General features: G+C 42.1%; 2 protein-coding genes across 6 annotated transcripts in view; one reads left to right on the top strand and one right to left on the bottom strand.

Annotated features, from left to right (window-relative positions):
- mto1 (mitochondrial tRNA translation optimization 1) overlaps positions 1-9,207 on the top strand; it is a 23,532-nt gene extending 14,325 nt beyond the window's left edge. Inside the window, exons 11-18 of the mRNA XM_022251685.2 lie at positions 210-326; positions 1,739-1,869; positions 2,799-3,003; positions 3,952-4,132; positions 4,537-4,652; positions 4,843-4,939; positions 5,977-6,031; positions 7,398-9,207. Coding sequence (XP_022107377.2) covers positions 210-326; positions 1,739-1,869; positions 2,799-3,003; positions 3,952-4,132; positions 4,537-4,652; positions 4,843-4,939; positions 5,977-6,031; positions 7,398-7,496 — 1,001 coding nt within the window. The 3' untranslated portion in view covers positions 7,497-9,207. The remainder of the gene's footprint in view (positions 1-209; positions 327-1,738; positions 1,870-2,798; positions 3,004-3,951; positions 4,133-4,536; positions 4,653-4,842; positions 4,940-5,976; positions 6,032-7,397) is intronic.
- LOC110988318 (uncharacterized) overlaps positions 9,188-20,906 on the bottom strand; it is a 22,306-nt gene continuing 10,587 nt past the window's right edge. For 4 of the 5 annotated variants that reach the window (XM_022251690.2, XM_022251688.2, XM_022251689.2 and 1 more), the window contains exons 2-3: positions 17,611-17,683; positions 9,188-17,096 (exon numbers count right to left, since the gene is read on the bottom strand). In XM_022251690.2, coding sequence (XP_022107382.2) covers positions 13,688-16,999 — 3,312 coding nt within the window. In that variant the 5' untranslated portion in view covers positions 17,000-17,096; positions 17,611-17,683 and the 3' untranslated portion in view covers positions 9,188-13,687. Of the gene's footprint in view, positions 17,097-17,610; positions 17,684-20,795; positions 20,818-20,906 lie in introns of those variants that run through there. The other variant, XM_022251691.2, reaches the window with a different exon arrangement.

The raw sequence follows: 20,906 nt of genomic DNA, 5'->3' as shown, positions 1-20,906 counted from the left end.
TTTACATGTATTGAAGACCTTTGATTCAAAGCTACTCTGGTAACTTTGGACTCATTTTTGGTCAGGTTGTGTCTCATTCACTTGTTCCACGACTCAGTGCATTCCAGCTCTATCTATGGAATCCATAGCACACGCTGAAATCCAATCTAAATATTGTCTTACATGTTTAATTTTTTAATAACATTAAAACTCTGGTCATCTTTTCGTAGGACTGAACACAGACACTGTGTACATGCAAGGTTTCTCAATCACGCTACCGGCTGACCTACAGGATCAGTGCGTCCACATGGTCAGAGGATTGGAAAACGTGGTCATGACCAGACCAGGTGAGATAATACCTATAATAACTGACCAGACAGGAGCAGTACTGTAGTAGAGTCCTTCTTTAGATGCTGTTCAACTAAGGAGGATATTTGTAACAAATTAGGCTTATGTGCAACTGAAAACCTGCTAAACCAAACTTAAAAGGATTCTTGCAATCCGACGAATATTCAAATGACTTTTAGAATCTTATTTCCCAGGTTGGATTACTAAAACAAGTCATCATCTGTATGAATTCGTCATTGAGGGCAGCATGTGAATCAGCCAAACTTATGATGTGATACGTGGGAGTAGTTCCGGCAGGGTGTTTTAAATCACTCCGCACGGTGCAGTCCATGTAGTAACCGTGCACAATGTTCCGCGGTAAAACACACTGTCGGTGTTCTGAAGTCTCTTCATCTCCATTGTTGATTGCATTTGCTTTCCAAAGTTCGGACTAAAATTGGTTTGGCAAAACCGCTTCAGTGCTGCTAATTTCATTGACAGGATTATTCTCATCGCAGGAGTGAGAAGAAACTGACTGATCATAAAACACACTGACGCTGAGGTTGGTAGGCTCGGAGCCCTTCATTATTGTGTACATGCAAAATGGCAAAATGGTATGGCAAAATGAAAGCATGGACTGTTGTTTTTCTTTTTTGAGTCTGCCGGACCCTTGAAACTGCAAACTTTTTTCTCCCATTGAATTTTAAATACATAGTTTAAAAAAATGAGACCTTGTCTCTGTGATATAAATGGGTACACTCTACAGTCTAAGACATATTGCAGAAAAATGTCCTCCATCGTTGAATGACATCTTTAAGTCCAGCAATTACATGTATATCAATCTATGAGGCACGGTAGGTATCAAGTTTGAAAAACTAGACAGTATGGTCTAGGTACCGGGGCTTCTGACTGTGAGAGGGATGCTGGAAATGTCCAGGATTTGCAAAATTACTGGGACTCGAGAAATACGCAAAAATGTGCGCCTTTTTGCATATCAATGCTGCCGTTGTGTTCATACACTTTATGTAGCACAGCCAACTCTGATAAGGTACTTTGCCTGAAAATTAAACTCACCTTATATCTCAGTTGACTTGTGAACTTTGCAAAGGACTAAACTACAGTACTGAACTAGAGCCCTGTGACATGCTACTCTCCGAATTTAAAATGGAAAATACTGAAATCCACGACTGTCTTTATAGGTAGACATAGCATGCGCCAAATCGTTGACTTGCCCTCACGCTGGTAGCTGGACCAAAAGAACCTCATTTTACTCAACCAAAACTCACTCACCAGCAGTACTAATAATGTTGGAAACCCATTTCACCTTTTTTTGGTACACAAGGCAACATAAAGTGCCAAATTAACTTGTCCTTGAAGGCACTTGTATGAGACATGAAAACTTCAAAATCAAGAAACCTCTCTCTCTTTGAAGGTTATGGTGTGGAATATGACTTCATGGACCCCAGACAGATCAAAAGCACTCTGGAGACCAAACGACTACAGAACTTGTTCTTTGCTGGGCAGATCAATGGCACGACAGGCTACGAGGAGGCTGCTGCTCAGGTTTGCTCTGACCCCCGACCTCAGGATATTTGGGTCATTTGGCCGAGCCTATTGGTTCAAGCACAGTCTATTTAAGAAGGCCAATTTTGTGCAACTGCTATGCTAGCAAATTGGCTAATTGGCACAAGATATTTGCTCAGTAAAGCAGCCTTACCAGCCAAAAAGATTTTTTGGGGGCTTGCAGCTGGTGGTCTGCTAAGCAAGTCCGAGAATTGGTTCACGGGACCAGTTTCATGGAATTGCCAGGCTTGGAATTGTGCTAGGTTCTGAAAAGTTATGCTAAACAAAACTGGTCCCCAGGCAAACATACATCATACAACGTATGTTCCTCTTTAACTGGTTCTCAGCAAACAATCACTTAGTGCTGAGAGTTTGTGAAGATATTTTGCCTGCTTGACAGCACCATGAAATAAGCCCCATTTTAGTGGGTTTCCCAAGTCCAATGCCGTGTCCAAAACGGGCTTCCAGAGCTACGGCTAGGTCTATTGTCTACGCGTCTTCACGCATTTCTAATGGCGTGAAGACCTAGACCTAGCTCTAGACAAGAGATCTGGATGCAGCTTAATATTGTAGTTGTCACTCTCTGAGTTGTGACTTATTTTTCTTGCATTCAATGGATCAAGTAAAATGCTCAGGAATTTTCTCATTTTCCCATGAATGATGTTAGGAGGTTTGGAGGTCAGACGTCTTACTGTCATATCTCTTTTGTCCTATAAATTCTACAGCTACTTTTCAAATGGTCCAGGTAATTGTGTGAAATTTGAGCACTGCCTTGCATTTTTATCACACACTTTCACTGACAGTTTTGAAACCAGATCCTAGATTCTGTTGATAAAGTTGTTAAAATCAAGACATTTGACATTGTCAGTGTAATTGATGGAATCATGTAATCTGTTTTATCATCATCATTGTCACTGTGGTCAATACAGGGAATCATCGCTGGGCTGAATGCTGCCTTGCTGGTCAGGAACCAGACCCTTTTCACTGTCAGCCGGACCGAAGGTTACATTGGCGTGCTGATTGATGACCTCATCACGCAGGGCACCTCGGAGCCCTACCGTATGTTCACCAGCCGCTCAGAGTTCCGCATGACATTGCGGCCGGACAACGCTGACCAAAGGCTGACCAGCAGAGGTAAGGTGACATTTCTGGCAGGAATTGTGGAGCAGTGCTTTCCCAGTATGATGTGTGCAGTGAATGGAATGCTTACAGCGTTTGGTTAATTCTCTCGTTGGCTGCATTTGAGCATCTTACTAATGTTAGCATGAGTATACTCCTTAGTGCATGAGTGGCAGGAGTGTGACTCATGGGTAAACGTGAATATACTCTGGATCAGATCAGGAGTGTACTCTTGCATCATTTGGTGATTTCAAGATGGTGGTAAGAGACATGTGATGTGTTCTTGTGATGGGATGGGTGAGTAGTGAGCAAACATTTGCTTGCGCCCCACGGAGTGCGGACAGTAAGACACATGAATGCAGCCATTGTGAGAAGCAGGGGAGTTAATGTACCCATTTCTCAGTAATAGTCATTCCCGCGTCTTCATTTACTGTCAGTTTATTTTCACTACTAAGAGGGTGACCAATAACAATGAAATGTCTTAGTCACAGGGCATTTTTAGATAGCTTGTGACTAACAAGGGGTACTCGGGGTACTCGCCACTGCTTGTGAAGTACCAACAAGTACTTGAGAGGTGGTCATGAAGCACTTGACTGTAAACATTGATATTATTTTAGACTTTTGCCTGAAGTAAAAGCACTTGACCATGGACATTGATTTTTTTGGGTTACATTTTTGCCTGAAATAAAATAGTTTGAAAAACCTGTGAATCACTTTACTACAGACAACGATATCATCTTAGACTTTGCCAAAAAAGACTGTTTGAAATTGTCAGACTGCTTGAATCAAATTGCTACCAAAACCCTTTTTTAAGTCTCGTCTTTATTTCTTACCTGAAGCTCAACAATAAGTCTGCACTCTGCATTCTTGAATCTTTTCAGAACTTCAAAACTGCTCCTCGCGAACTTCAAAAGTATCCACAAGTTTGAAGTGTTAAAGTATTTTCTTTCCAACTCTGGATAGGTTTCGAAGCTGGCTGCGTTAACCTTGAAAGGTATCAGAGGGCCCAAGCCACGGCAGACAGACTGGATGAAGGCATGGAGGTCCTGCGATCTGTGCGCCTGTCTCGGTCCAAGTGGAGGCAGGGCATGGAGGAGCTGAAAGTGGAAACGCCGCTCGCCGATACCATCCCCGGCAAGATCAGGTCGGTTGGTATTACGTTGGATTGATCTCAGACAAGCACTTTGTTGGTTCCCTGCCTTAACAATAATAGAGGTAGTCTACATGGACGAAAAGAAAGTATCATGTGATGTGCAGGATTTCTGTCTATTTGTAGATGCAACAGGCACATGTTTGTGAGTTTTTAAAAAGTTGGCCAACGTTAACTGTATTCCACTTGCTGTATTTCACTTGCAAACTTGAATAACTTCTATAAGGGTTTCATAGCTTATGCGAAGTTAATGAATATCACTATATTAACTTAAAAAAAACAATAAAAGTAGTATCCATAGTTACTACACATACTTTGACATGAGATTATCACAAAAATGAATCAACTTTTCTTGTTCCGTCATTGATCTCCCCTCTATTTTCCTTTCGATTGGTAAGTGCACTGGAGATGCTGGCATACCGGAATGTGACTCTGGAGCATCTTGCAGCTGTTGCACCTGACCTCAAGAAATATGCCGACGATGAGAATGTAGCGATGAGGTTGAAAATCAAAGGTCAGTACACAGACGCAGAAGTTGCTTGGCTTGAAATTTTGTTCGACATTCTCACTTAATTTTTTTGTTTTCTGATTCAATAATTTAATTCAATTTTTAATTACAGGAAAGCCTGATCTGAAGTCCTACCAATCTTGTTTAATTTGTTGTCAATTTATTCTGGAGTCTTTTTCCAATCTCATTTGTCCAGGCGTCTACGCCCCTTTGCTACATCAGCAGCAGTGCGACATCGATCAGGTCAAGCAAGATGAATCACTGGTACTCCCTGCTGATATTGATTATGACAGGTGGGCAATTACCAGTTTTATGTTAAGTAAACCAATGCTATACTCCAACAGGTGACATTGTATACACTGCCTTAAAGAACTGTAACCCCTTGGATTGACAAGCATGGGAGCAGGGTCGTTTGCACTTTAATACAGAGCATGAAATTGCCGTCAGACATCACCGTGTCCCGACTCGTCCCAATATTTGTCGGACCAAATGCAGTTGTGGTCAGAATGCCCGAAAGAAGTGCAAAGGTTAATAGTCACCAAAGCAGAATCCTGTTGTTTTTACTCTGGCTTTTGTGTGTTAATGGCATTTTAAACTATGAGAGTGTGCCCTCACATGATCTAGGTACTGGCCCCAAGCAGGGCCAAGAGAGGGCGTAATTTTCCTAGCAACAGAGGCTCATTTGCGGGAACTGCACTTCACTGGTTTACAAACGACTATGAAATATAGGTATTGCAGACGCCTCACTACCAACAACTTGAAATGAACACTCGCTACCAACATGGCTCTTTTCAACCAATGAGGGGGTGCTTCTACTCAAGGCAGATACCTCTGATCAAAATTCAGTGACGGCAGAACAAAATTGACCTTTCATGTACGTTTCGTCCGACTGCTTTTTTGACTGATTGCATGTGCATGCAATCAGTCAAAAAAGTATTTGAAATCTTAACATACATGTATTCAATATACACTCATGCCATCATAACCATTGACAAGAGAGAAATCTCTCATTCCCTTGTGATTGTGCAAATTATCTGCTCAAGTCGCATGTTCACACCATCTGATGCTGAAGAAAACTCAATTTTTTTCTCTCTTTTATATGTGTATTTATATCTGTTCATGCAACCGTGCATTTAGCATTAATTACAGGATGAAGTGACAATTAAGAAGACAATGAATATTCCAGGGAAAACCCACTGAGTCAGGCAGGGACTGAAAACTATATCCTAGGTGGGATTCGAACCTGGGTCACAGCGGTGGACGGCAAGGAAAGAGCCTCTACACCAACCTGATTTACTCTCAAATAGTCCTAAACTTTTTTCTTTCACAGTTTAAACATGTCCAGAGAAGCAATCGCCAAGCTTTCTGCTGTTCGACCTCAAACAGTAAGGATTTCTAAACTGATTACAAGGGATATCCCAGTCAAAATGGAATCGCTTCATGCTAGTACCAAATCCCATGTAAACTGTCTTCAACTTGCCTCCACCAATTTGTCCTTTGCAACGAGTGGGTGTCGGTTTTCGTGAGTTTCACAAAGGGGGACAAAATAAGACAAAAGAAAAGGGGAAAACAGAAAAAAGTGAATGAAAATCACCAAGTTGCACGGAAGTACAGTAAACTCCGACTAAGTCGGCATTGCGTAACTCATCATATCGTCTAACTCGGCCTGTTGACAAAAGTCCTGATCGTCTGTAATGCGTTTCCATTGAAAATTTCATTTCTAAGTCGGCATTTATAAGTCATTATTTTGTTTAAGTCGGTATGTTTTTCTTTGTCTATTTTCCACAAAAATTCCTTTGTGTAAGTCCGCATTAAAACAAAATGTGCTTCGGTATCAGTTTCTTTCGCAGCTGTTGCCAAGAAGTGTCAAGTGACAAGTCCCACACCGCTTGACTGATGTCTGTTTATTAGCAACACAGGCCGTGGTTGATAATCGGCAAGCATGAGTACATCAATACCAGTAACCCCTCTAGGGCTACATGCATGGGCTCTGTCCATTTTGGGGGTCACCTTATTGAATGAAATTGACCAATGCGCATGCGGCTGGTTGAGTGTATGTTTTCTGTACCGTAACTGTATCATGTACATGTACATCCTGCACTGTCAAGTCGTGATGTGATATGCAAGTGGCTTGCCGTCCTTGCTTCGTCCTTATAGAGGTACATGATCAATTATAGAATTAACAGCCTGTGAGGATAATAATTGAGAACAAATTTGCTGGGATCGACCATGGAGGCAGAAATAAACCAGGGTAAATCAAAGCCATTGAATTAGGGCAATTCATCATAATGTACATAAGCAATACATGTGTACGTGTAAGTCGGCAAAATACGACTTACAGCACAAGTCGGCATTCACGTAAGTCGTCATAATTTCTTGTGTCCCGAGAGTGCTGGCTTAGCCGGAGTTTACTGTACCTCAACATTTACTCCCTTCTTCTGTTTATGTTTTGTCAGTTTGGTGCTGCTAAGTACTTTGCTCCCCCCCCCTGAAAAGCCTTGCCCCTTTCTTGTGATGTTCATGTCAGGTTTTCTTCATTTATTAAACTTTCTCTACCATGCTGTGTATCCACTTTTAGAGATAAAAATTTTAATGACGTTCATGTATATCAGTGAAAAATGGTTCAGCAGACATTCATAGAAAGAAAGCATAGTCTTGATTTGTATGTTGGTAAGCTGAGATCATAAATGCAGGAGTAATCTGCCATGTTTAATGTGGTCATTTTGAATTTTTTGCACTTTCTTGAGCAAGATAGCGGCAGCTAGTCGAATCGAGGGAATGACACCAGCCGCTGTGCTGCGACTGCTGCACCACATCAAACGGCGAGAGAAACAGTCAGCCACAGTTTGATGCACAGGCATTTGTCACAAGCATTTTGGTAATGTGCGTTGTAAGTATTTGGTATTACACTGGAAGGGGAGGGCAGGAACCAGACCCCACGTATGCTTCTTTACTGTGCTAGAATATCCATGGAGGAAGGACTCGATGATCATTGCAGCCCGGTCAGACGAACAATAGTAAACATTCCAAAAATGCCTGATTACTGCCTGCAGCTTAGCCGGACAAATGGGACCAGTAATATCGTAACAATATTTGAGGTGTTTTCTTTGGAATTAACTACAACCTATCGCCGTGACCTGGAAACAGAAAGAAAACAATCTAACATTAGATTTACTTTTGCCGTTTTGAATAATATTTTAAAGATTTTGATGCCCTATTCCATTATTCATGCATATGTTTGTAATTTTATTTTCTCACTCTAAAAGATCAGCTTTCAAAGTCTTTGTAAAGTTTGGCTAAGACTGGCCAACAACATGTTGACCACCACAGGACAGTTAAGTTCATGAAGAACAAAATGCCCTGTTTCATCACAGGGAGTGATCATGAGATCTCATAAAATACTTTTTGTGTAAATTCCGTAATAAAACTGATTCAAATAAAACTCTAAATCTTACAAACAGTTTGGCTATTTATTCCCAAAAGAAGTCCAGAAGAAAGCGTTTGATAAGGGCAACAACTGCACATGAACACTTCGGGTACACAGCCTAGTAAAAGCAACTGCACAAGCAGTAAATTTGATGTTGCCAGATCATATCAAGCACCAACGATGGCGTGAATATTCAACTCCCTATACTACAGTACACAATGTTTTAGGGATGCAGATTACCAACGAAAAATTGCGGCGATGCTCACGGGGTACAAAGGGGGCTAATGGTTGCAGAACAGGTGGCGAGTAGCAGGCGTGCGTTACGCTCTGGCTATGGACATACCGGGCATGCCAGAAAGCGGTAATTGGCCCAATTTTATAGCCCGGGCAGTTCAAACTCCCGAGTCCTTCCTCCATGGTATATCGGTGTGACAACATCAGTACATATGTTAAATGTCATCCTGCACGCCGGCCATGTTTTGCTTTCTGACTGACAGGGGACCCTAACTTGCAGACAGGAGTGATAAGTTTATGCACAGAATAAAGGATAGTCCTCTGACGCTGAACTTCTTACAATCAGATCACGGTGTTTGGAATACCTGAAGCATTTATTTCCGTACACAGGGAGCCCCAATTATTAGTAGCTATTTGTATCTCAGATGAAACCAGTAACATCAAGCCAGTCTCCCTGTGACTCCTGATGATGTTCAGAAATTTGCTGTTGCAGTGCGCTCTCGATTGACCATTATCAGTGAGGTGTATAGCTAGCTATATTCTGTAATAGTACCACCAAACCCCCCCCCAAGAGATCAGTTTGCACAGCTCAGTGGTTAAGACGCTCCCTTTGTAAGCCGGAGATTAGTGCTTTGTATCTCTACCCAGGCTATTGTTGTTGCAGTCTGTCACATTTTGTAGTTTTGAAAACACCAAGTGCAGCATATAGATGGCTCAATGTAATACTGTGCATATAATGTGTCAGTTGTGAAATATGCACATATTAAGGACGAGACTAGGTTGGGTTGTACATGACAGTGACAACACGAAAGAAACACAGTGGGTGTGACCTTCCCCGTTTGCCCAAACACCAGAAATGAGTCTGAATAAAAGAGCACACTTGTATAGTTTGTCAGAAAACATGGTAGTGTTTATTTTTCATTATCCGATAATGCTGGTTTAGAACTCTAGCAGAAAGTGAACATATGCAACCCAAAGAAGACGCACAAAATAATATTTCCAAATTATTCATGATGCAGTTATCTACACATTAAACTATGTAACAAAATAATTCTTTTTATATACAAATCCTGTTTTGAAATAAAGTGTTTTGAACAATAGTGTATTTTTGCAATATAAATACATTTTACATACAGGGTGTGTTATGTGTACTTACACAGAGAGTGACGGGTTTCCTTACGACAAGTGATTTGCTCATGTATTGGGATTTTTCTCCTGTACAGTTCACATGTACAATGTATGTGAAGCATGCATCAGTTTTTTTAATCTGAGAATCTCTTCCCAGTAATATTGTTAATTTTTGTCACAGAGGTTTTGTTAGCCAAGTAGAAGCAAATAGAGTTTATCACAAAATAGATACATGCACTGTGATTTTTAAAGCATGGGCATAAAGCTAGATCACTTTAATCACCAAACATCCTTCAACAGTCCAACTGAGATTAACTCTCAAGCTTAATTTGATTGAATCCTCTTCTTCATCATCCACATAAATATGTTCACAGCACTAACATAAACTGAATGTTCCACAAACTTTCGTTGCTGGGTGAAGTGCAGCACCCAGAAAAAAGGCAGTGGACACTGCATGACTTTTTTGGCTGTTTAACCCACAATGCCAGCATGGAGTAAAAGCTGTTCCATGCACATGAATTCACCTCGGGAATATCTGGGACGGCTGGGCCAAGTGCAAGAGATATCCAGCAACAAGAAAGGCCAGTATGATTTCAAGAAGTCTTAGACTTGGTCGTGAAGTGATGTTGGGCGCCATGAGTTGATCAGCGCAATCATGTGATCCTGTTGTGCAAATCTGACTTTACCTCCATTTTTTAAACAATCTTCCACATCCGTAAATTATAAAAGATGACTAGTTGACAGGAGAATTATTGGCAAATCGATCGCACAGAGCTACCAATGGCGCCCAGCATACCATATGATTCATCACATCCCACCTGCCAATGGATAAAACAGCCACCAAAGCATACTTCTTTTGTGTTTTTATTTCAATATACATAAATTGTAGAATACAGCAATTTGTGATAAAAGTTCCATTAGATATCTACATTTGCACCCAACTTATGCTTACACAACTGAAAGTTTCATTTATTTGAACAGTGAGCATGTTTGTACATGTACAACGACAAGCCTGCGTGGCTCTTGCATGCGCACGTACTGACAGGTGCAACAGAATTTCGGGACAAGCACAACTTTGGCTGTGACCAAGCAAGTGGACACTACTTCAGTGTACATCAGTGCATCGCGAGTTGTCGCTCGAAATGTGAAGCTGAACGCCCAGCCAGCTCCTGTAAGCTTGTCACCGTGGGCGAGTAAGTGGTAAACCCTAGGAGAGCAGGAGGATGTGACTTCAAATCTCCTGCCTCCATGAGAGTGTGAATTTCACAACTTCCACTCTGTAACATTACCAACACGTCTGCAGTTGTCCGCACATGTAGCTGTGTGGAATTCCTCAATGCCCATAAAAAAAGGAATACTGTACATGCCCTTAATACAAGTTTACCAGCAATTCTTTGTACATGTAAATGTAAATCAGTCATGCTGTTACTGCCTTCTGTCTCGTTTCATTTATGAAAACATTCCATTTATCAGTTCTGAATAATAATGGTGAGGTTGGTGAATTATTTTCTGACACAGGAAAGCTCGAATCATTCAGATTACATGTACACGTACACTGATTCTGAATTACAATATGTGGTGCAGTTTTCAAAATTCTGTGACATGGCTAGCTATCTCTCTGGAGGTTTCACAACCAACAAAAAATACAACGACTCTGTCCCTCATTCATCATTTAAAAAAATATGTATCCAAAATACATTTGTTAGAATCTGAAATGGATTAGGATTAAATTAAGTTTCCTTTCTGATTTCCAATCACAGCTGAGCGTGAAGAGTTACTTTTTCTCTCAGTACAACTTGCAGGATTTCTCGCAAGTTAAATCACATGTTCATTAAACACCTTTTGGGGTCATGGGTCAACCTTTAGACTTTCCTATATCATGCAATTCTAGGGTTTTTTTTTTACACTAAAAAAGACCCTTACCAAACTGCTTTACAGTTTGGCTGAAAAAAAGACATGCAAAGGCTGGTTCACACTGGGTACAAAAGAGGATAGGTCAGAGCAAATGTTCGCGCTGCAAAGTCACAACTGGGGGGAATCTTTGCTGCAAGTGTTCTGTGATGTCCCATTTGCTTTGCTTTTGCATCAGCCCGAAGTATGACCTGGCCTTTGATTAGTCATAATCAACCACTTTTGCCCGATTAGACGAGGTTACAATGCTAAATAAGGATGTGGATTCTCTTTATAATGGCAGACAGTAGAACACTGAACTGTCAATGAACGTATCGGTGGATGCCATGAACGATAAGATAAGAATATAGTGGCACTATTAATCCAAATATAAGTACAGATAGCACAACCCTTATAAAGACTCTCATTTTACATGTCTAGCTGAAGAACCTTTAGGAAAATACTGGCAGAAGAGATGCAGCAACTGATATGATACTGATAAATGTCCTACACTTGGTCATCCAAACTGCGCAGGCACAAGCTGAATTGATCACAACGCGAGAAAGTACCACAGTTGAATTGCCCACGGTTGCTTCCCACAAGAAATGCCCGAATACGCCCAAAATGGTTCCCGGCAAACGCAGCCTGGGTGAAGTAAAACAATTACAATTAGATGTCACAGCAGCTGACATTCATATGATTCCTGGTGAACTTGCACACATGCGAGAACACTGCACATGCAGGCCTTCGGATCTGATCTGAATTGTGCAACAGTTGAAAGCTGCATCACTGCAGTACCGCAGTAACTGCATGCTTATAACCTACCGGTTTGGGGACACGTATAATTCAACTGTTTCATGGGTATTCATTCTTCAAACGATGTACCGCTGTAACACAGACAGGTTGGTTTTCTTTAAATTCAAGCATTTCTTTCCAACACATTTCTGCATAAGACCGTTTCAGTTGCACAATACCCATGCGCTTTCACATGCATTAATGGCAAATGTGTACCCTACATGTACAGTACATGTCTGTACATGTGATTATGGCCCATACCAGCATACATGTGCCTACTGCACTACAGAATGCAGCCTGTTTTCTCCCACATGTGAAAAGTCATACAGGCTAATGCCACACCTACGAGTACATGTGAGTAAAACTCTAACTGAATTGCTGAAAATCATGTTAATAAGCCTTTTGCATGTTAAAATTGAATAAAAACTGGTACACCGAGTTCTTTAAATTCGTGTGAACATAGCAATTTGAATTCTCCATACTAAAGACAATGTTGATATACCTTGTGATTTAATACACTGTTTTCAATGGATGAGAAGGGCACAAAGGAACCAGTCCATTCAAGAGATGATGGTCACTAAGCAAAAACTTGCCCCAAATCACGAGGTATAGCGATAATGTCTTTAGTCTGGAGAATTAAATTTTGTTTATATGCACTCAGATAAGTCAGTGTACTAGATTTAGATTTTGTTCGCAAAATAATCATAATAAATATAATTTGCAAAAAGCTTATTGGAAGACTCCTTTTTATGGCTTTTTTATGAAATGAATCAAGTTTACAGAAGAGATTTATACTTCCTATAACTTCCTGTAAACTATACTTCCTGTAAACAGTTGCCAGAAGACACATCCTGAAGTTGAAACTGTGTGAAGTTTTTCTAGTTGAAGAGGTGATGGTAAGCATAAACTTCCTATGTGCCGTGGCACTATGTACAGTTGATGTTACAGGTATACATGTACATGCATATAACTGGTTCGTTTATCACTTCCAAATTTTGTATCTTTTCAACTGCAAAATGAAGTTTAACCAAAATTTTCACAAAAATTGTGATTTGCCTGGAGAAAAATTTGAAGACGAGATCCTTTTAATAAGAAAACATTTTTTCCCTCTCATATTTTCTTTTTCTCGTTCCAGTTGAAAACTGCCAGTGGTTTTGGGTTTATTATTACGGGTAATGTGAATATTAAACCTTTCCATGGTGCACCCACGAAGAGATTTGGCCAAGTTAAACAAAAGAGCTTCTCGTCCAGCAGTTTTTTAAAGGGAGCTAGCGGTTTTTTTTATCAGGGTGGCAGATTTTTCCAAGATGACTCTTTTACTGATCCAAATAGCCATTTGGGGGCTTTCTGTCCTTTTATCATATCTTAACAAGTTACTAATTTGCAATTGTAGCTATTGTACAATGCACAAACATGAAATTCATCATAAACCAAAAAATCAAAATGCATGGCAAAAGGAAGCCAAAAAGCGTGACATGAAGCAGCTGGTGGGACAAGAAACTGATTTACTTTTTCAAGTGGCCCTAATGCTTTCAAACCAACAGGCTGATTTCTTCTCAGTAGGCATTCAGTTATCCATGGGGTAACTCCTCCAATACTGCCTCCAGGATCGGGCAACTTTGCACAATCGGGAGTGTGACCCTGACCACCTGTTGTCATGGACGGTAATATCGCAGCCTGGAGCGTCCTCTTCCCCAGAGAAGCAGCAGGTCCAGTAGCGCCGCCCGATCTCTCCGTTCTTGTAGTAGATCTTGGGGTGCCAGCGGCAGAGCGAGACGTCGCCCCGGGGGTCACGGATCTTGCCACACTGCATGCAGGGGTCCTCTCGGTACAGCAGCTCCTCTGACCACCTGGAGTCCAGGCCCTTGATGTCAAACCTCTCAATCAGCCACTTGAAGTCCTTGCAGGCGCACTTGAGGGCGGCCAGGTCCCGGGTGCACAGGTTCCTGAAAATCTGGGCCACAATGTAGTCAGGCAGCCGGCCCAGGGGATAGTCCTGCTTCACTTCACCAAACTCATTCAGCTCCACGTCGCTCTCGTCACTGTCACTGTCCTCGGGGTCTGACAGGACCAGGGGCGACTGAAGGATGAGGTATTGAAAGTGGCTGACCTTGTCTGGGTCGATGTACTTCTTACGCCCAGTGTGTCTGCGGGGCTTGAAATCGCACTTGCCAGTCACCTTCAGTTCCACAACAGGTTGGTTCCTTGACGCTGTGGGTAGTTCACTGTCCTTCTGTGTTGGAGGAGCTGACACTGCTTTCATGTCACTGGGCAAACTCTGCCCCTCTCTCTGTGCAACTGCCATGCATTTGTCTACATTCGAAGAAGGCACTGACATCCGGACAGGGGATGGGTGGTGCAGGTTTTGTACCAAGTCCATGAGATGGTTAACCTTGGAGAGGAACAATTTCTGATCAGCATTGAGCTGACTGTCACCGGATGAACTGGAGTCTCTGCCATGCTGGCCTTCCGTCAATGCAGACAAGTGCCTAGAGAAGGTGATTCTGTCTGCACTCAACTGGGTGGCACTCTCTGATTCACCCAAGGGCAGTACTCCCCCACATGCCCCCAAGGATGAAGACAGATCAGGTATCTGATTGGAAGCCAGCACTTCTCTTGTACAATCAAGGGAATCAGACGACTCGCTCTCGCTCATTAAGGCCAGGGAATCGTCTGTATCTTCTCCAGAATCGGTGTCAGAGGGCTCCTCCGTTTGAGAAGTACATGTAGATTCCTGGCAAACCAGAAAGTCTGTGCCCTCCGTCCTGGAGACTTCTTGGCTGATACGGATGCTGCAATCACTGTTGGCACTGTAACTGAAGTCGAGTGGTGTCATTCCATCGGGCATTAATGACTCCTCATCACTGGCACTACTGCTGTAGCAGTCACTCAGGCAGGGACTGCTATCTCCCGAAAGCCGTCTGGGAGCCAAGCCATCCCTTGCTACAGCAATCTCTAATACTTCGGACTCGGATCCACATTCTCCAAGCTGCTGGCTGCAGCGCTGGCTGTAGATATCAGTGTCCATGACATTTCCCACCTTGAATATCTCATCTATCAGTGGCTGAATTCGGTGGAGCTCCTGTAGCCCTTCATCTGATTGGCAGCGGTTGGTTGGGGCAGTCACACACTGTAGTAGAGGGTTCGATATATTGCACTGGATATCATCTGGGACCTCTTCCTCAGGCGACAGGATCTGAAGCTCAGGGCTCAGGTCTTCTGGGAATCCTGTGCTACCACATGGGATGGGTAAGTGTTGAGAAGGCTGACAGTCACTGGATGAATCATTCAAGTGCTTCCCTGAAGGTTCTTCAGAAGCGCTTGTTGCTTCAACACTAGCCAGATGTATTTTCCTTTCGGTTGAATCATCCTCCAGGTTTCTCCCAATTTCACTCACAGGATCCAAGGCAAAGGTATCAACATGAGGCACACTCTCAGGGTGGTCTCTACTATCTGTATCGGTGGCAGTGCAATCACAGGACTGGCCATTTCTGGTTAAGTCTAACTCGGATGTGTCACATTTGGAAACTGCACACTCATTAGTGTCTTTGTCAGATACGGCAGAGTCAATGTCTTCGACATGAGAACTGGCAGTGGTATCACAAACATACTCTGTCTTGTTGCAGCGAGCACTTACACAAATTGGCTGAGAGGAAACTTTTTCAGAATCTAACAGGACTTCAGTTGATTCATTCACTCTCCTTTCCTGACAGTGCTCACTTTGGCACATGTCTCCCTGAGTGTCACAGTGAGTCCTTTCTTGCCCAACCTCAGTCTCCTGGCAGATGGTACTTGATGGACCACTTTGGTCATTTTCTGGAAGACTATCAACAAACTCGGCTATGTTGATGACTGGCTTGTCCACAGAATGTGCTTCTTCAGATACATTACATTGCACAGTTACACTTTCCAGCTCATCAATAGCGTCCACTTGAACACCTGCAGACTGAGTCGTGGATCCCTGTTCACCTGACACATGCGGAGAAGTGACAATGATGGTGGGAAGGCTCACAGGTATTGCTGCAACTGGTTTAAATGTCTTATTATCAGGTGGCTCTTCCTGGGCCCTATCCTGAAACTTGTTCAGATTCTCCACCTCGTTCTGCAGGTGGACAATCGCTGGAGAAGAGTTCCTCGAATTTCGCACCATGACTTTTTCCTCCACTGAACTGCGTCTTGACAGTGCTGGGCTGCTATGCACACTTCCAAAGGACTTCTTACAGTTTGGTCTGCCTTTGCGCTTCCATCGTTGCGGGGAGAAACTCCGGTTGTTGAGGGCTCCTGTTTGCTTCTCAAATTGCTTGATTCTCACCAGGACAGGAATGTGTGGGAACTCCTCGCTGGCCTCCCATGGAAGATTATTCTCATCCTGGTGAGAACCTGTAGGTTCTTTTTCTTTTCTGTCAGCTACAGAATCGGATGAATCGTTGAGCAGCTTGGCTTCTGTTTTTATGTCAGAAGTAGGGTCACCATTGCCCATTTTCAACACTGGCAAGACGGTGGACAACCCAGTGTCTTGTGAGTCTTTTTGAGGATAGGATAGGCAGACCTGATGGGGAAGTGATGATTTTGGGGGCAGCTGGGGCTTAGCGAGTGCAATGTTGACTGATGACACGAATTTCTTCCCCAGTGGCCTATTGTTGATGCCTCCTTGAAACTGATCGCACGACTTGCAGAGCGGACTAGTCAGTGACGGCTCATCTTCCTCATTGCTGCTGTTCTTTATCAGCTGTACAGACGACACTGATTTGTACACTGTTCCCTTCCCGGCTCTTGGCAAGCGGTCTGGCCGTGACTTCCAAGTACGCTGGATGGCTCCCTCTGTGTAAGAGCGGACCCTGGAGGCACAGATGCCCCGCTCAATTGGTAGGTCTTCCATGGCGGATAAAACAAACTCTGTCAGTCTGTTGCATCAAAAGAGTTGTTCATACTGTGCACACGTCCACTAAGCTGCTTTCAGTAAGCTGAATACACTTCTGTAAAGTGACACAAATAAGAGGGAAAAAAAAGGCTGGCAATGATACTGGTACATGGCTATGGCTTCGCTTACACTTAGGTTGGCTTCTTAAGTAACTGTGTAAGATTCGGTCAACCACCTAATACTGATGAATAAATCTACTTCCTCTCAAAACACTGGGTACAATGGACACATGAGCTCAGACGCATACCTACTAAAAACACAGCACAAGTGGGTAAAAGTTTGAAAACTTTGGTTAGTAGACTGGGCAATTCATTTCATGAATGTGTACGGTATGCTGCCAATTTCCAAAACTACCATAGTGCACGCTGTCCTCTATACATGTATGGCAGATGTCTGCAAGCAATCACATGCACCAAGGTGTGTCGCCCAAAGGAGACAAATGGGCAAAATAGCTCCCTCTGTTAACCGTGCACACAAAGCCAGTAATCTTGAATGAAAAAATAAAATTCCTGGCCTGGGATGTTTGTATTAGGTTGGGTTGGTTTTGTAATGAAAATTGCACACTAAACCTGTGTTTTGCAGTTAGCCATCCTCCTCACTTCACCAGTGGACTACAAGTGTGCATCAGTTTGCCAACAAGACCTGCAATGAAATGTCAGTTGAAAAGAAAACAACCAATTTCAGTGCACCAAATCGAATCTTAATGTCCGTCGCAAATCTTTTACAAAACCTGCTGACAGTAAAACATTTCTGTGAATGCTACATGTACCAGTAGTCTGTGGAATGCCTCAACACAAAATGTTACGTTGAAATTATCTTTTAAAGAAATTATGGTACCATACCGGTACATGAACGGTTACATGTACATGTACCATAAGCTATCACAAGGTAAAAATGCACCCTACAATACTCACATATCAAACTGTACATTGGTATTGTATATGTACCTGTACATAACACGTGAATAAATCATACAATGATGTACACATACACATGTACATGTCATACCGGTACATGAGTAGTACATGTACATCATGGCACCAATCAATGGGGGATGCGGGGGCGGGGGAGGGAGGGATATGTCCCATCCACTTCATCAAGTGGACAGATATCGTATCATTTGGTTCCCTCTTTTTTTGGTTGCTGAATAAAAATTATATGCTAACTCTGGATTCTACAGCTCAGAATAACTAGTTACATGTACATGTACATGTAAATGCCTCCAAACTTTGGAAATCTGAAGATTCACAAATCATGTGAACATTGTACATGTACATGTACCGATACATATGAATTGGGAGGGCATCCATGCATGCCATGTGTAACTGTGAGCAAGAAACTTGACCTGCAAGAATACAGATAATGGAAAAATGGCAAATATAAAGGAGGAGAATTTAAAATATGACGTGTACATGTACATGTACTGACGTATACATGTTCAGGTACATGTAAAGCCAATTTACAATGTACATCCTGAATGAAACACTGAACAGGAACAAACAAGTCAGGATGGGTACGCTGCACTTTACACAAAATGAGCTTACTAATATCCAGGGTTAATCTTGTTGGCACAAGTGTAACTGTCCATAAAACGTGGTTTGTACCTTTGCATTTTTTAATGGGATATCACCATACATGATGAGAAAACTCCCAAACATTTATGTATGTCTTCGAGTGTGTTACCATACATGTACATACATTTAGAGTGTGTGCATGGAATTGCAAGTGGGAATGTGCCCTAAGAACTATAATAGGGGAGTATTGTAAATCAGGCATGTATCTGAGAAAAAAAACCTTCCAAACCCGGTGCCTACAGTACATGAAGCTTTAACTGACAGCACCATAATACCGTAATGACTCATCAAAGAATTCCACAAGCAGTGTTTCACATACGTTGTACATGTACATGTACCATACACAAAAACCTGAATAGCGGTCTTCCTGTTGTGATCACAAACTGAAGCAGCAAAACTGTTCCACTCTCAGATTCTACAAACAATATGTTAAAGTCACTGATACATGTACAAATACATTGTATGGTACACTAATACAGGCACATGTGTCAGCAAACTTTTTTTTGAAATTACCTTCAGTTACAAAAACAATACTTGGAGTAACACACATGTACATGACATGTACATGACATGTACATGTATGCATATGCAAACTGCACAAATTTTGTGTATGCATGTACCGAACATGTGAAAATGTACACGTATAGGACATGATCTGGGTAGAGAGGTCAGCAGACCAGTGCACGTACAATGTACCGGGAACAATTGGACACATTTTTCATTGTCCCTGTAAAAACCAATTTCTCTGCGTTAACCTAATGAATGCAGCATGAGGAAACATATGCAATCAGGCATACAGTGTACACATTTGTACATGTACAGTACATGTATGTTGTTTGGTACTGTACCGTATGTAAACCGTGTACAGTGGATGTACTAATCTGGTCATGTTCAGGTGCATGTATTCATCCCGATGCTGACTGTGAATACAGGTATAGCTTACATACATGTGTATAGCACTGAAGCAACAGACACGCCATGCATGGTTGTGTGTACTCAAATTACGAAGTTCAGATTTCCCAAATTGATTTAATCCACTGTGCTAGTGCCCTCACAATTGAATCTAATGGCAGTGCACATACTGTACGTGTAGCGGTACATGTGCCAACTACCAAAGCCATGATTAGATTTGGAACAGCCTGAAGCCCACTGGAAGCCACACTATTAATATCTCACTGTTTGACAGCTCAAGCTGCTCACACAGCAAGTCAACCAAGTAACAAGATACACGAAGCTCATGTCACTAGAATGTGCCAGTCGTGTAATGTTGTGTGAATCTTCGACATTTTCAGATGGTCATCTTTCTCTAACATGTCTAAGTTTAACCGAGACTCACCCTGCATAATCCACATACCACAATTACCAGACGCATCACCGTGAGGGTACAAGTACACTGACTCACATGTATACATGTACATGTATGTCACATGCGCTTTCAAATTTGAGGCTTGTACCGGTACATGTACACATACTTGGCAAATGTTTCTCAGATGAAGAGGAATCAATCACATAAAGTGTGTATACAGCAAGGTACATGTACCACCTCAGAGGAGGCTTCTACAAGATGTACATGTATACATTATGTAAATGTAACATACAGTACAGGTCTTCATCGGTAGCAACACATTACTACATGTACATGTACATTGTAGCGATCAACTGGTTGAGGGTTTGTGACAAATTTTAAACCACAATAAATTCTTTTCCAAGTTTGCAGTGCATAATAAATTTTGTCGTAGATTATGGTGCTTTCATTTTCTTTCGCAAAAATCATCTCTACATGTTCATGTACGGTACACGTACACCTCATAGCTACTGTTTATGTACCGGCATGCATACGTCTGTTCAAATGAGAAAAAATATTGTTTGCTGTAAATGTACATGTACTTTAGAGCAGTATCTGAGAGATTTTGGCAACAAAATGGCTGTTTATTGTGTGTACAGTGTGTGGCTATTGTAAACCCACTGTCTGTGTGCAATGGTGCATCACCTGCCTGTTTATTTCCGACAGAGGTGGCACTCACAGTGTACACGTACTGTACTAGTACAGTATGTCGCAACTCTCTATACACTGCTCTGCTGCCATTAAATTTACTATCATGAGATATTACACTATCACGTCGATTGGTACCAGTATGTTCTATCATTAGTCAAACTCTTGACTTTGTACATGTACGTACCTGTCACTAGCTACCCGTGAATGACATCATGTGCCAAATGGACCAAACTTTGTTTAATTTCACAGGGCATTTTAAGAAGCTGAAGGTCCAACACTTGATGCATATCCCAAA

The sequence above is a fragment of the Acanthaster planci genome, linkage group LG09, assembly GCF_054643075.1.
Source record: "Acanthaster planci isolate LZ-2023a linkage group LG09, COTS_SCS, whole genome shotgun sequence".
NCBI classification, from domain to species: Eukaryota; Metazoa; Echinodermata; class Asteroidea; order Valvatida; family Acanthasteridae; genus Acanthaster; species Acanthaster planci.
The sequence above is the reverse complement of the archived record's forward strand: the minus strand, read 5'-3'. Positions and strand labels throughout refer to the sequence as shown.